At 45.5% G+C, this 14029-nt stretch overlaps 1 protein-coding gene across 9 annotated transcripts in view; it reads right to left on the reverse strand.

Annotated features, from left to right (window-relative positions):
- Positions 1-659: 659 nt before the first annotated feature.
- LOC144498566 (suppressor of tumorigenicity 7 protein homolog) overlaps positions 660-14029 on the reverse strand; it is a 179041-nt gene continuing 165671 nt past the window's right edge. For 3 of the 9 annotated variants that reach the window (XM_078219866.1, XM_078219872.1, XM_078219867.1), the window contains 2 exons: positions 13875-14014; positions 660-1048 (listed from right to left, as the gene is read on the reverse strand). In XM_078219866.1, the coding sequence (XP_078075992.1) occupies positions 953-1048; positions 13875-14014 (236 nt within the window). In that variant the 3' untranslated portion in view covers positions 660-952. The remainder of the gene's footprint in view (positions 1049-13874; positions 14015-14029) is intronic. The other 6 variants (XM_078219869.1, XM_078219870.1, XM_078219873.1 and 3 more) reach the window with 3 other exon arrangements.

Here is a 14029-nt window from a genome sequence, read left to right on the forward strand (position 1 = left end):
GTGTCCACTAAAGTAATAAGACAAAGATTTGTTGTGAGGCTCACCATCAAAGTTATTGATCTCAGCTGTACTATGAGAAGAGATTGTTCTGTTTCCCATCGGAATGAAGAAAATAACTGAAGGATAGAACGAGGCACCCCGATTCACCCTTCACGTCTGCTAGCAAGCTGATCAACAGTGTCATCCTGGGAGAGTAAGTGGCATAACAGGTTGGCACACCCAGACTGCTGTCTGCCAGCTGTTAAGAATTGCTACTTTGGAACGTAACCTGTTTCTAGTGATCATGGCTCCCATAAACCAAATCTCCCCTTAATTTCTACAAAATGCAGTCTTACTCAGAGAGAACATTCAGAATGCTGGTGTAGGGTAAATATATATATCGTGAGTAGAGATGGTGTGGTGAAAGTGGAGAGTTCTGTTTTGCACTTGGCCATGGAGATAATTAACACTAAAAACCAAAAATGAAATTTTTCCCCCTGCCCCATCCCATCTCCTTACTCTCCAAAATATAACCTCCCCGCCAAGAGATTAATTCAATGCATAAACTGGAGTTGGCAGAGTTCTGGAATGAGTGTCCATCCCACTGGATGGGAAATGGTATGTTACCTGTGGGGGGGGGGGGGGGGAGGGGAGAAAGCACAATAAATAAAAGAAAAATACAACGTTAAAGAAAAGGCCCAATCCTCTTGTATTACACAAAATTTAAACTTTATTTTTAGGGCCTTTTTTGTTTATTTTTTGTAGAATTTTGCTAACGGCAAAATGATAAAATAAAACAACAACAACTTTGTTTGGTACAACAGAAAAACATGTTCACATAAGAACAAAACATAGCATATAGAGTCTTAAAGTCACAGATTCTCATCCCTTTTTTCATGCTGTTCTGCACTCTGCAAGAGGCGAGCTTGGCACAGGTGTCATGGTGAGTCAGTCCATCACAGCTCCTTCCTTCTTAGATCCGTGTCAATTGATGCCACAGGCTAGAAGGTAAAATGCTTTCAACCTTCTCCATCACAAAATTTAATGGAGCAAACAGTGTGCTGAGAAACTGGAGAAACAAAAAGTGGGGAAAAGAAAAACGCTCACTTCAGGAGAGAATTTAGAATTAAGTACAGTACACAAATGTTCAACAGATGCAGTAAGTGAGCCTCAGAGACTCTGATTTAAAAGGATATTTTAGCAACTAGTCATTTTCAAATATAAAATCCCCACAGTGCAGGAGAAGGCCATTCAGCCCATCGAACTTGCACTGACAGCAATCCGACCCAGGCTCTATCCGTGTAACCCCACGCATTTACCCTGCTAATCCCCATGGCACTAAGGGGCAATTTGGCCAATCCACCTAACCTGCACCTCATTGGACAGTGGGAGGAAACCGGACCCCGAGGAAACCCACGAAGATACGGGGAGAACATGCAGACTCCACACAGTCACCCAAGGCTGGAATTGAACTCGGGTCCCTGGAGCTGAGGCAGCTGTGCTAATCACTGTGCCACCTGAACAATTACATGCTCTTCTCTGCTGCCATCAGACTTTTGAATGGGCCTATCATATATTAAGCTGATCTTTCTCTTCACCCCATCAGTAACTGCAATACTATATTCTGCACCCTATCCTTTCCTTCTCCTCCATGTCTGTATAGCATGCAAGAAACAATACTTTTCACTGTATGCCAATACATGCGACAATAATAAATCAAATCAAAATTGAAAGTTTGCTTTAACACACATTTAAAAAATGCAGAGCCTTTACAGATTTTTCTTTGACGTTGCCAAGTGCAATCTGTGCCAATGTTGCATGCTTGAGAGAACATTGCAGTTCCATGTACAATATTTCAATGGGATCCAGGTCACAAGGTCACATTTAATGATAGCCTGTCTTTGGTGCAATGGCGAGGGAGCTGTCAGCTCAGTTGGTAGTAAGTTTTGGTTGAGGTAGCGCTAATGGAAGAGGGGTATAGAGCTCTCTGGTATCCTGGCCAAACGTTCTCTCTTCAGCAACATTACCAAAATAAATAAACTGGTCACTCATTTAATTTGCTGTTTGCGTGACCTTGCTGCGCACAAAATGGCCTCCAATTATCTTCAAAAGCCAGAATGATGGCACCTCAGGTAATTTCCACTGGATGTGGAGGGCTTCAGGATGTCTGAGGATGTGATATGCTCCTACTTAAATGCAAATTCTTTTATTTCCCCTTCATCTGATGCATTAATGGGTAATCTCTAAAAGATTTAGTCACAATTGTCAATTCATAGAATCATAGAAACCCTACAGTGCAGAAAGAGGCCATTTGGCCCATCGAGTCTGCACCAACCACAATCCCGCCCAGGCCCCACCCCCATATCCCTTCACATTTACCCGCTAATCCCTCTAACTTACGCATCGCAGGACACACTAAGGGGCAATTTTAGCATGGCCAATCAACCTAACCCGCACATCTTTGGACTGTGGGAGGAAACCGGAGCACCCGGAGGAAACCCACGCAGACACGAGGAGAATGTGCAAACTCCACACAGACAATGACCCAAGCCGGGAATCGAATCCAGGTCCCTGGAGCTGTGAAGCAGCAGTGCTAACCACTGTGCTCCTGTGCCGCCCTTTTTGTGCTGCCTCCTCAATTCAACGAGATATTAGCTCATACTATTTCGAGTCACCAAATCGAATTCATAAATTCATTGTTTAATCAACGGATCTACCCTACTGGGAAAATACAAAGAAGAAATACAAAGTGTAAAAATTAAGGAAAGATTGCATGTGGGAATTAGTTTGTGCGATTGGGTACATTCATACAGTATTTGCAGATGTGGGCCACAATTCTCCTGAATTGGGACTAAGTGCCCACACCAGAGCTTTCCCGCTGGCGTTAACATAATCCATCAGGTGGGATTCTCCCAGCTGATAGATGTTAATTTATTCATAGTGGATAACCCATTGGCCAGTCCCACTGTTCAGAGACCGGGTCGCCATTTTAAAATGGTGACCTGATCTCCGTGCTCGGAGACAGGTCCCCTCCTCCCATAAAAACATAAATGGTGGCCCCATACTGACCAGGGGAGCACTGCCAACCCCTCATCAAAGAGGGGCATCCTATCCACCCCATCCACAAAAAATGGGCAATGCCCCCACCCCCACACCATGCAGGTATGAGGGCAACCTGATTGGACCTTGTCCCGCTCTCACCCCACTCAGGCCACCTCCTCCCACCCCCCAGACCACCGAGTCAGACCACCTTTCCTCTCAGACCCCCACTCAGGCCCACTCCCCCTCAGCCCCCCACTCAGTCTCCCTTCAATCCAAGCACCTTGGCAATGCCAAAAGTGCACTGTCCCCAGGCACCATGGCACTAACACCCTGGCCTGGTGCCTTGGTACCTGAGAGAGTTCAAGGATTTAGGTTCAGTGGCCATTTGCCCCTCTGTTGCTGCCAGGCTGCAGAGGAAGGGTCCCTCAAGAGTCCTGGGGGTTGGGTGGGCTTGGGCTGGGAGCAAGGAATTGGCCTCGCCACTCTCTGTCGGGATGGATGTGTGGTGGCTGGACTGCTTTCTAATGGAAATATTTCACCCATAGTCAGGCATACTGCTGGAAATGTGAATCAACTGCAGAAGAGGAAGAGAAGCAGCGTTATGGTCCTCTATACTTCATTCTCTGCTTCGCAATGTGTGCATGCATAAAGCAGAGGAAAATTGTCTCCATGTTTTTCCACTGAATTCTGTTCAGAATATCAGAGTAGAGTGGATGGAAACCAGCCCGGCAGGTCTGTATCTGATCTGTGAGCGAATTCTGGCGAATTAAACACCCACTGAGACACTGAAGCGGGAATGAGATCTCATGGAAAAAAATGTCTGATCTTATTCAAAGCGACTGTTGTTTCCTCAGTCGCAGGCTGGAAAGCTCCATATCTTTCAGACACCATTCAAAAATAGATTATCAGATAATTGCTGGACCAACAGTTTTCCAGCATGAACTGGCCACGGGCAACATTGACACTCATAGAATCCTACAGTGCACAAGGAGGCTATTCGGCCCATTGAATCTGCACCTGCCACAATCCCACTCAGGCCCTATCACCATGCATTTACCCTAGCTAATCACCCTGACACTAAGGGGCAATTTAGCATGGCCAATCCACCTAACCCGCACATCTCTGGACTGTGGGAGGAAATCGGAGCACCCGGAGGAAACCCACGCAGACACAGGGAGAATGTGCAGACTCCACACAGACAGTGACCCAAGCTGGGAATCAAACCCGGGTCCCTGGCACTGTGAGGTGCTAACCACTGTGTCACCGTGCTGCCCTTAATTCCACCCCTGCACTGTACAGCTAAACATACCCATTTTAAAAGTAGGTGCTAAATGACACACTGTGTGCCAGCATCATTCCTTTGCAGAAAGCAGCAAACCTAGTGTAATTAAATGCAAAAGGTGGTTAAGGATTTATTTTTAATGCTGAGGATAGATGAAGAGCTTTTACTCTTAACAGCTAATCCACAGTAGTGACGAAACTTCAAAAATATTTCATTGTCTGTAAAATACTTTGAGATACCCTGTGACTGTGAATGGCACGATACCAATGTGAATCTTTCATACAATCACACAGTGCATAAGAGGAGCTTTGGCCCATTGAGTCTGCACCCATAAAACTACCCGAATCTCACTTTCGAGCACTTGACCCATAGCTTTGAATGTTGTGATATTTCAAGTGCTAATCCATATACTTTTTCAAGGTTGTGAGGTTTCCTACCTCTACTACCCTCCCAGGCAGTGCATTCCAGACTACCACCACCCTCTGGGTTAAAACACCTTTCCTCAAATCCCCTCTAAACCTGCTGCCCCTCACCCTAAAAATATGTCCCTCGTTATCGGCCCTTCAACTAAGGGGGACAGCTGTTTCCTATCAATCCTGTCCATGCCCCTCATTTAGTGTTCACCCCAGTCCAACGCTGGCATCTCCACATCCTCATTATCTTATACAGCTCAAGCATGCCCCCCTCCCATAGTCTTCTCTGCTCTAAAGAAAACGACAGAAGCTTATCCAGCCTCTCTTGATAGCTCAAATGTTCCATCCTAGGCAACATCCTGGCGAGTCTCCTCTGCACCCTTTCCTGTGCAATCACATCCTTCCTATAGTGAGGCAACCAGAACTGCACACACTACTCCAGCTGTGGCCAAACCAAAATTTCGTACAGCTCCAAAATAATCTCCTTGGTCTTATAATCTATGCTGCAACTAATAAAGACTGTCCCACATGCCTTCTTAACCATCCTATTAACCTGTCCTGCTGCCTTCAAGGATCTGGGGACAAGCATCCCAAGATCCCTCTGTTCCTCTGAGTTGCCTGGTGTCCTGGCATTCATTTCTTTAGAAAAGTATCATGGCACATTTCAGTAGATGTGGAGAGAATCTGGAAACTCTGCGCAGTCACCCAACTCTGGAATTGAACCCGGGTCCCTGGCACTGTGAGGCAGCAGTGCTAACCACAGTGCCACCGTGCCGCCCATCAAGAACAACTTAAGTGTATCTCCTGCATTAACTCTAACCTAAGAATGACCCTCTAAACAATGTTTCTTAATTCTATCATGGCCTACTGAAACCGCTAGGCCCTCTGACCAGGCTCAATGTGACAGCTGCAGACTGACTAGTGAACTGAGGCCAAGCCGTCAAATCGAAACCTAGAAGTCAAAGCTCTTGAGTGCACAGCTGTCCATCAGAGAATCAAAAAGAAATCCCTGGAGTCAATCACACGGCATGTCTGAATTGAAGACTTCACTCACTGCCTGTGAACAGGCTATCCGGTCCTACTGGGGAGGGGAGGCGATGGCCAAGTGATATTATCGCGAGATTATTACTCCAGAAACTCAGCTAATGTTCTGGGGACCTGGGATCAAATCCCACCATGGCAGACAGGTGGAATTTGAATTTGATTTTTTTTTAAATTCTGGAATGAAGAATCTACTGATGACCATGAAACCATTGTTGACTGTCGGAAAAAACCCATCTGGTTCACTAATGTCCTTTCGGGAAGGAAATCTGCCGTCCTTACCTGGTCTGGCCAACATGTGACTCCAGAGTCACAGCAATGTGGTTGACTCTCAACTGCCCTCAGGCAACTAGGGATGGGCAATAAATGCTGGCCAGCTAGTGATGCCCAAACCCCACGAATGAATAAAAAAATACAATGCAGCAGAACAATTATTATTATCTGCTTTGAACAGATGTCAGGTACAAAACAATGTGCCGAATATAAATATCAAGGAGAGGGAGACAATCGTAAGGCATGATGAGAAAGCCTATTCTTGCTTTCTCTAAGCACAGCTTACTTTTAACCATGTGTTGTGGCTATTGAGGTAGAATCAATAACCAAGCAATCACAGATACAAGTGCTTTATTTTATCATAGGTTTCAGGTGAAAGGGGAGAGTTACAAAAGGGTCCAGAGGGGCATTTTTTCACACAGAGGGTGATGAGTGTCTGAAACAAGCTGCCAAAGGTAGTAGTAGAGGCGGGCACAATTTTGTCTTTTAAAAAGCATTTAGACAGTTACATGGGTAAGATGGGTAAAGAGGGATATGAGCCTAACACGGGCAATTGGGACTAGCTTAGTGGTTTAAAAAGAAAAAGGCGGCATGGACAAGTTGGGCCGAAGGGCCTGTTTCCATGCTGTAAACCTCGATGACTCTATAAGAAGCACACTGGAGAGAGAGGTAGATGGGCGAGGGAACTGATAAGAAAAGAGAAAGTCACTAAGGAATCATTTCTAAAATATTACGACTGACTTATGGTCTAATTATTCAATTCAGTCATTACTCAAACCCATTTTTAATTCTCGACCGGCAGTTGGAAATCTTATCAATAATGAAGAGCAGCTTGCACTTACATGGTGCCTTTAGTGCAGTAAAACTTTCCAAGGCGTTTCACCGGAGTATTCCAACTAACCTTGACACCAAGTCACAAAAACAGATATTAGGATTTTGCTTGGTCAGAGGTAGGGTTCAAGAAGTGACTTATAAAGGAGAGAGAGGGGTGAAGAGGTTTATTTACAGAGGGAATCCCTGAGTCCAGGGCCTAGACAGCTGAAGGCATTCTGACATTAAATCAGAGGATATGAAAGAATTGCAGGACCAAGAGAGTACAGAAGGTCATATAGAACCAAAGGAGATTACGTAGATAGGGAGGAGTGAAAACAATAAGAAAAGATCTGGAAGACAATGGTGAGAGTTTTAGAATTGATACGTTGCCAGGTTGGGAGCCAACGTAGATCGGCGAGCACAGGGACCACTTAGTGTCCATTAAAATCCAGGAAGCAGAGTACAGGATGTACTCAAGTTTATGGACGATGGAATTTGGATATTAACTATTAAACAAATTACCTGCGTTTTCTGCTTCTGTATTAAACAATCTGTGATATTTCTTCTAAAATGTCAAGCATGAAGTGTTTTTTTCAACACAATATTTTTTGCGCATGTGGGTGAGCGTGGAAATCGCTGTTTTTGGATTAGTAAACCAAATCAAAAAGAATATGGGAAAGCCCAGATCTAAAAGCACTTGCATCTTAAAAGGAATGTGTTCATGCAGGTTTGCTTCAAGAAGGACCTGGACAGAGCAAGGCACATGGAAGGCAAGAATGGTTTGGATGGTTTTTCAGGAGCCACGTCTCAGCTTGTCACCACTCAGGACCTGTGATAGAGATGAGAGGGGGGCGAGTGAAGATTGAAGGCAAAGAGGCCCAAGGCAGTCTGCTACTTTGGCCCAGAAGGAAACTATTTTTTTTTAAAAAGGAATTTAGCTTGCTGGATCTCTTTCTGCCCTTGATCAACTCTCAGCAGGTTTAGCCTAGCAGGCAAGCCACCACTGCCCCATTGCTCAGGCCTCAGGATAAAATATGGCAGTCAGACCTTGACTGCCATTCCCACCTGTGTATTTAATGGAGGACTCCACCAACTTCAGTACTCTTGCCAGCTCACAAGACAAGAAGCCAATGAATACGTCTCCAAATCCATTTTAACTGCTCCAAAGTCTGCTTTCCACAGGTTTGTGGGGGCAGCAAGTTAGGTGTCAGGCTGGAGAACATTTAAACTGGCATTAAGAATGGGCTACAAGGTATCTACACTTCACTGAAACTTGAACCTATGCTACTGAGAGTTAATAATCACTTGAACTGGGCATCTTATATCTTTAGTCATTTCCCTGAATTTGGGTACTTAAAAGCTATGCAAGAAAGTAGCAAAAAAAAACTGGCTCTCTCTGGCAACACCGCGTACATATTATATGGAGCACATGCCCCATGATTTTAAAGATAAGTGGGGTCTGGCACCCACAGAGCCAAAATAACCAGCTTGCATTATTGAGGCTTTGAACAATATTCTACTCAAAAATCAAAGCTCAATCTACCGACTGAGGATAACCATTGCGCACAGGTGAAAATCCTTTGATCTGAGTTCGCTTGACCTTTCCAACTGCCCCTTTGCATCCGGATTTCATGTAAAGAAAAATAAAAACAAAAATAGCAATTAAGCAGTCCCCGGATTGTTAAAAATCAGATGATTTTGTAGTATTTCCTTCCGACACCTTTTGCACATAAGGGTGACCTAACAAAGCCTCGCTTCATTCTTAGCAAAACCGATCAACAAGATAAGGGCAAGATCAAAAAGGACTTGCATCTTAAGGATACAAAAGTAATTCTGCATTGTTTGCTCATTCCATCTTCTAATACCATTGATCTGCAAAGGTATTAAATCACTCTTAAGGCCAGGTGCAAAAAGTGCACTTCAAAATAAATTTTGGAAAGTGAGTGTAATAATGTACATTAAGTGGTTAAAGGGTTCTGCCCATTTTTATACCAGAGCAATCCCATTACTCAAGCAGATGGTCAGTTTATCGCGTTGTGTACTACACAAGTGCTAGATAGATACATTCTTAACAACAGCAGTGGTGAGTCAACAGCCATCTTTCAATACTTGTCAATGTAAACTACCACTTCAGTCACACTGCTGCCAAATCAGATCTTAACTGTCGAACTCAAAAGAGGCATTTGTGCCTGAAACAAGTTTAGTTCTACTGGAACCCGTGCTATCAGCCAAGGTAAGGGTCAGAGAAAGATCAAAGAATTGCGATTTTGATATGTCTACAGTAGTCACAGGGGTCCTTTAGGCACCCACACACAAACATCATCACTTTGGAGTCAAGGGAACTTCTATCATTAGACTTATTGAGTAACACAATGGACGAACACTTCTCCGGACAAGAAAGTCAGAAACTATGCACCAGGGGCTCAGGTGGTTCAATGCGTTAAGGTCACAGACTTTCATGTTGTGACCTGGGTTCAGATCTTGACAAATCTTTGACATCAGAGCACAGCTGTTACCTGAAGCCGAAGACTTTGCAAAATAAGTTTGTCAGCTCAAGGTTCTCTGGCTCATACGATCTGTCCATATTACTAAAATTAAAGATCTGAAAGTTCCGGCAGTTCTTCGCAATACCTCAAAAGTGCGACGGATTTTATTGTTTTTTAAAATTTCCCTCCCAAGAGGCAATTTGCTGTAAGCACTCAACTCCAGTCAGTGTGCACAGAACTGTTATGACTGCAACACTGCGACTGACTGCCATGATTTGAAAATGTCATTTTCTACCTTAGTCTGCTCACCCGAGCACAAAAAGGTGCAGTGGGGCTTGCTTCCTTCATTTACTGGACCAACTGTAAATCTCTGCAAGTCATCCTCCGTTGGAAACACAGAATCTGCCATGCAATTTTGCAGCTTTCTGCTTGAAGTCATGGCTCTACTGAGTGAACTGCTACGCTCGCAATCAATGTTGGCTGGATTGTTCCTTCCCTTTAACATCAGTTGCAAAAGCATGGGTGGGATTCTACCAAAAAATTCTAAGTGTCGAATTCGCGTAAAAGCTGAAGCAAATTATGCTGGGTTTGTTTTCAGCGGGAGTTTCAGAATGAATCTCCCACAGTCTGTGCACTGCAGAATGCCCCAGTGGGATTCACTCCAGAAGTCAGTGGGCAGGGCCTAATCCTACTGGAGAGATCGCCAGCATAACGCTGGGCGGGCCACTGCGCATGCGCTGATCTGTCAGCGCCGAGATCTGCCCGTCTGCCAGCCTCCCGATTGCTGACCAGCGGCAACCCCCCACATCGCCCATCGTGCGCCCCCCAAACGACCCAATCGCTGGCCCCCGAACATGCCCGGGCCCAGCCCTGACCTCCACACCCCCCCCCCCCCAACACCCCCGCCCCCCACCCCCCCCCCCCCACCCCCCCCAACCTGGCCTGCCTCAATCTCTCTCCCCCCACCGGCAGCCCTGATCTCCCCATCCTCCCATCACCAGCAGTGTCGACCATCCCCATCCTCCGACCCCACTCCGATGGCCAGCCCCGATCACTGGCCTCCCACCCTCCCCCACCGATCCTGACTGCAGAGTGGCAGTGGGACACCTCACCCCCACCGATCTGCCTCCTCAGAGGCCCTGCCCCCCATCAGGTCCCCCCCCCCCCCAAACAGGCCCTTCCCCCCTTGGCACTACTTGATGCCCGATTGGCAGTGCCAAGGTGCCCCAGGGCATTGGCACTTTGCCCCTTGGGCAGTGCCAGGAGCCCAGGCTGGCAATGCCAGGCTGGCAATGCCCAGGGGGCACCACCCCACCATCACCCAACCCTCTGGGGGGGTCTCAATTGCCCCCCCTTCACTCCAGCAGGGTGGGATACCAGCTCTCCACAAGTGGGGAGCTATAGTAAACCTCACTGCAGTGAGCCACTCCTGGTGGGGAGTAGAGGCTAGCGGGCCTGGAGATTTCAGTCCCGGGCCTGCTAATGGGACGCTAACCGCGATTACCGTAATCCATACAGCTCCACGCCAATTTCCGACACGGAGCTTACGGTGCTGGAAATCCAGCGCTGGGAAATGCACGGAGGCCGTGGACCCAGCGGGGAGCCCGCGAAACGGCCTCCACTAGAGTCTCCCGGCCCAGTGCACTAAAGAAGCAGTGCAGCAGGATGGGAGAATCACCCCCCGCCCCATGTATTTCCATACTATTGGGACCTCTAAAGTAAAGTTCTACCTTGTAGAAAAAAGTGTTATAAACACAGAAAGAATTTCCCACCTTCAAAACGGGCAAATATAATGTGCAATGGGCAAGATTGTTCACTGATCCCCACTAAATATTAGAGAATTATGAGTTCCTGATTCACACTATTGTTCGAAATCTTCATGAAACTTTTTGATTTGGACAGAAGACTGAAGGTTGGCAGAGTTATCTTCGTCTTCTGCTTTTCGAAGTACTGTGCAGTTGCTGTGATCCAAGATTCAAACATGACTTCATGCTTGACTTCTTTGAGGAGGCAACGAAACATGTAAAAGACTTGTCTTACTTAATTGAAGAAATTATCTAATTTGTTTCTGGTTTTATTATAAAGTCAGATTAACCTGCATTTATATAATGCTTTTAGTGTTGCTAAAGGTGCATCACAGGAGCCTTCAACATTAGAACAGGTGACCAAAAGCTTGGTCAAAGAGATACATTTTAAGGAATATCTTAAAAAGAGTTGGTAAAGCAGAGCTTTAAGGAGGGATTTCCAGAATGTAGGGCCTAGGTGGCTGAAGTTTCAGCTGCCAGTGGTGGAGCTATTAAAATTGGCAATGAGCAAAAGGCCAGAATTGAAGGAGTGCAAAGATCTCAGAGGGTGGTAGGCCTGGGCAAGGTTACAGAGGTAGGAAGGGACAAGGCTGCGGAGACAACTGAAAACAAGAAATCTGAATTTTAAAATCGAGGCGTTACCAGACTGGGATGGGATTAGAGAGGCTATGTGAGATCTCAAGATCCATACTGGTAGCGGAGTTTGTACAAAGGGAAAGATTAAGGGAGGAGCTTGAACTCAGAGGAGAGAGAGCATACTGAACTATAATGGATCTTGAAGTCACTGAGAATGAGAAATCACTCGGTGCAGAGGTTGAGAAGGAAAGCAATGAAGATACTTCAGTTAGAAACTTGGCATGGTACTAACAAGTCTGCACAGAATGAGGATTTTAAATGACAGATGAGAGGGGTCAAAGAAGGTAAGACGTTCAAAAGAGGAAGGCTTGCCAGAGGACTAGGAAGGTAGACCAAAGTATAGGTTGGTAATAAGAGCCACACTGTTAATGTGTGACTTGAGTAGGACAACGGGTGGAAATATAGAAAAGGGGGCATCATTAAGAGTGATGGTGTTATTACCCCTTAGCCATGCTTCTGCCAAAAACATGATGTCAATATAATCATCCATAATAAGCTCAGGGATGACCAGGGCCTATTCACAAGTGGACAGGTATTGTGGAGGGTAATGCGGAGAGGGTGGTGATAACTGACCTTCTAGCATAGTCCTGGGAGATGTGAGAGGGATGGGAAAGACATTGGCCAGATTAGCCCCTGCTGGTACACTGGATGAAAAGGTCAGTGAGAGAGTATAATGTATGCTGCTCAAAAGGAGGTGGCTTTCAGAGAATGATTAAAGAGGTACAGAGAAAAGCTGTAGGCTTAGTTAGGAGGGAGTCAAGCCTGGGATAATGGCAGGAGAGTCAGAAGGTTGAAGAGTGTTGAAGGATTTGGGTAGGGATTTAGGTGCCTTGGCCGCCTGAACTAGCACTGATGATGTAGACATTTATTTCACTGCTCTGTATGATTGCCATGCACAATTTGACTGCTGCATTTGTCTACATTACAACAGTGATTACACTTTAAAACTACTTCGTTGGTTACCAAGCGCTTTTGACATCCTGAGGTTGTGAAAGGGCTTTTCCAATACAGGTAAGAGGTAAGTCAACCAAAATAACAGATACACTGTGGCACTGTGTTCCCAAATGTAAGATCTTGATAATTCTACTAATTTTTAGAATGATTTTGTAGTACTTCCGTCCAATACCTTTTGCACATAAGAGTGACCGAACAAAGGAGAGAAACACCAAGGCAACTTGGCAACAACAAGAACTCCCAGAATCCTGAAAGATGAGAGAAACCTTTGTGTTATCGTCACTGCTGCTTGTTAAAATACTTGTAAAATCATGCTTAATAAATCATACTTGATTCATAAATACTAGTTATTCATACCTCATAGATTAAGCACAACCGAGGACCCTAGTGTTATAAGTGAAGAATTCGGACCTTGGAGTTTTTTTTGAATTAGAAGGGTTTTATATATCGCAAAACCCTAAACCTTACGCAAAGGGGGTGATTTTCTGGCTCCTTTCACTATGAATGCAAATCCCATTATGGCTGCTAACTCTTGCAAAAGGGCCAGAACAAATTTTGCGCTGGAGAGATCTCAGAATGAGATCTTCTCCATGCCACCCCTCCACTGCCCCCCGCCAACAACATAAGCAATCTCATGCCCAGCAAAGGGACCCTGATGCCCCGATGCTGGCATTGATGGGGGACGGGGCGTCTTTAACTTGAGATCGATCTCTGTGGGGCCAGGATTGCTGGCATCTTTAGACCTCGCCCCTCAGACATGATGGTGCCATACCCCCAACCACCCCCCTGCTTTTTTTTTTGACAAGGTGTCAGAAGATCTGGAGAGAAAACCGGTTTTCTGTCAGAACCTGACACTGCCATTTTTTGGGAGAATTCTGCCCAAAGTAATCTCAGAGAAATAGGCAAATTGACTCCCTCCACAGAAGGAACAGAACTGAAGAACTGAATGGACTACTTATGTTCCTAATTTCAGAATATGAAAAGAACAACTGTATAAAATACTTAGAATATGATTCATGCTACAGATCTAATGAATGTCTAAACTTGTGCTGCCAATAACATGCAAGGAAAACATTCTTTATGTCTGCAGAACTGGCAAGGTGCAAGGGACAGGTGTGCTGTGTTGTAGTTAACCTGAAGAGGTACTTACAGCTTTTGCAAAGACGCCCATGAGCTCTGGAAACTGATGTGTGAGGAGAGCCAACATGGCGGTGAAGGAGCACAGGCCGGCTGTGAAGAGGATGAAGAATGGCAGCTCCTTCTTGGGATACACTGAAACTTCATGAAACGCTGGATATGAACAGA

The sequence above is a fragment of the Mustelus asterias genome, chromosome 9 (genome assembly GCF_964213995.1).
Source record: "Mustelus asterias chromosome 9, sMusAst1.hap1.1, whole genome shotgun sequence".
In the NCBI taxonomy this organism is placed as follows: domain Eukaryota; kingdom Metazoa; phylum Chordata; class Chondrichthyes; order Carcharhiniformes; family Triakidae; genus Mustelus; species Mustelus asterias.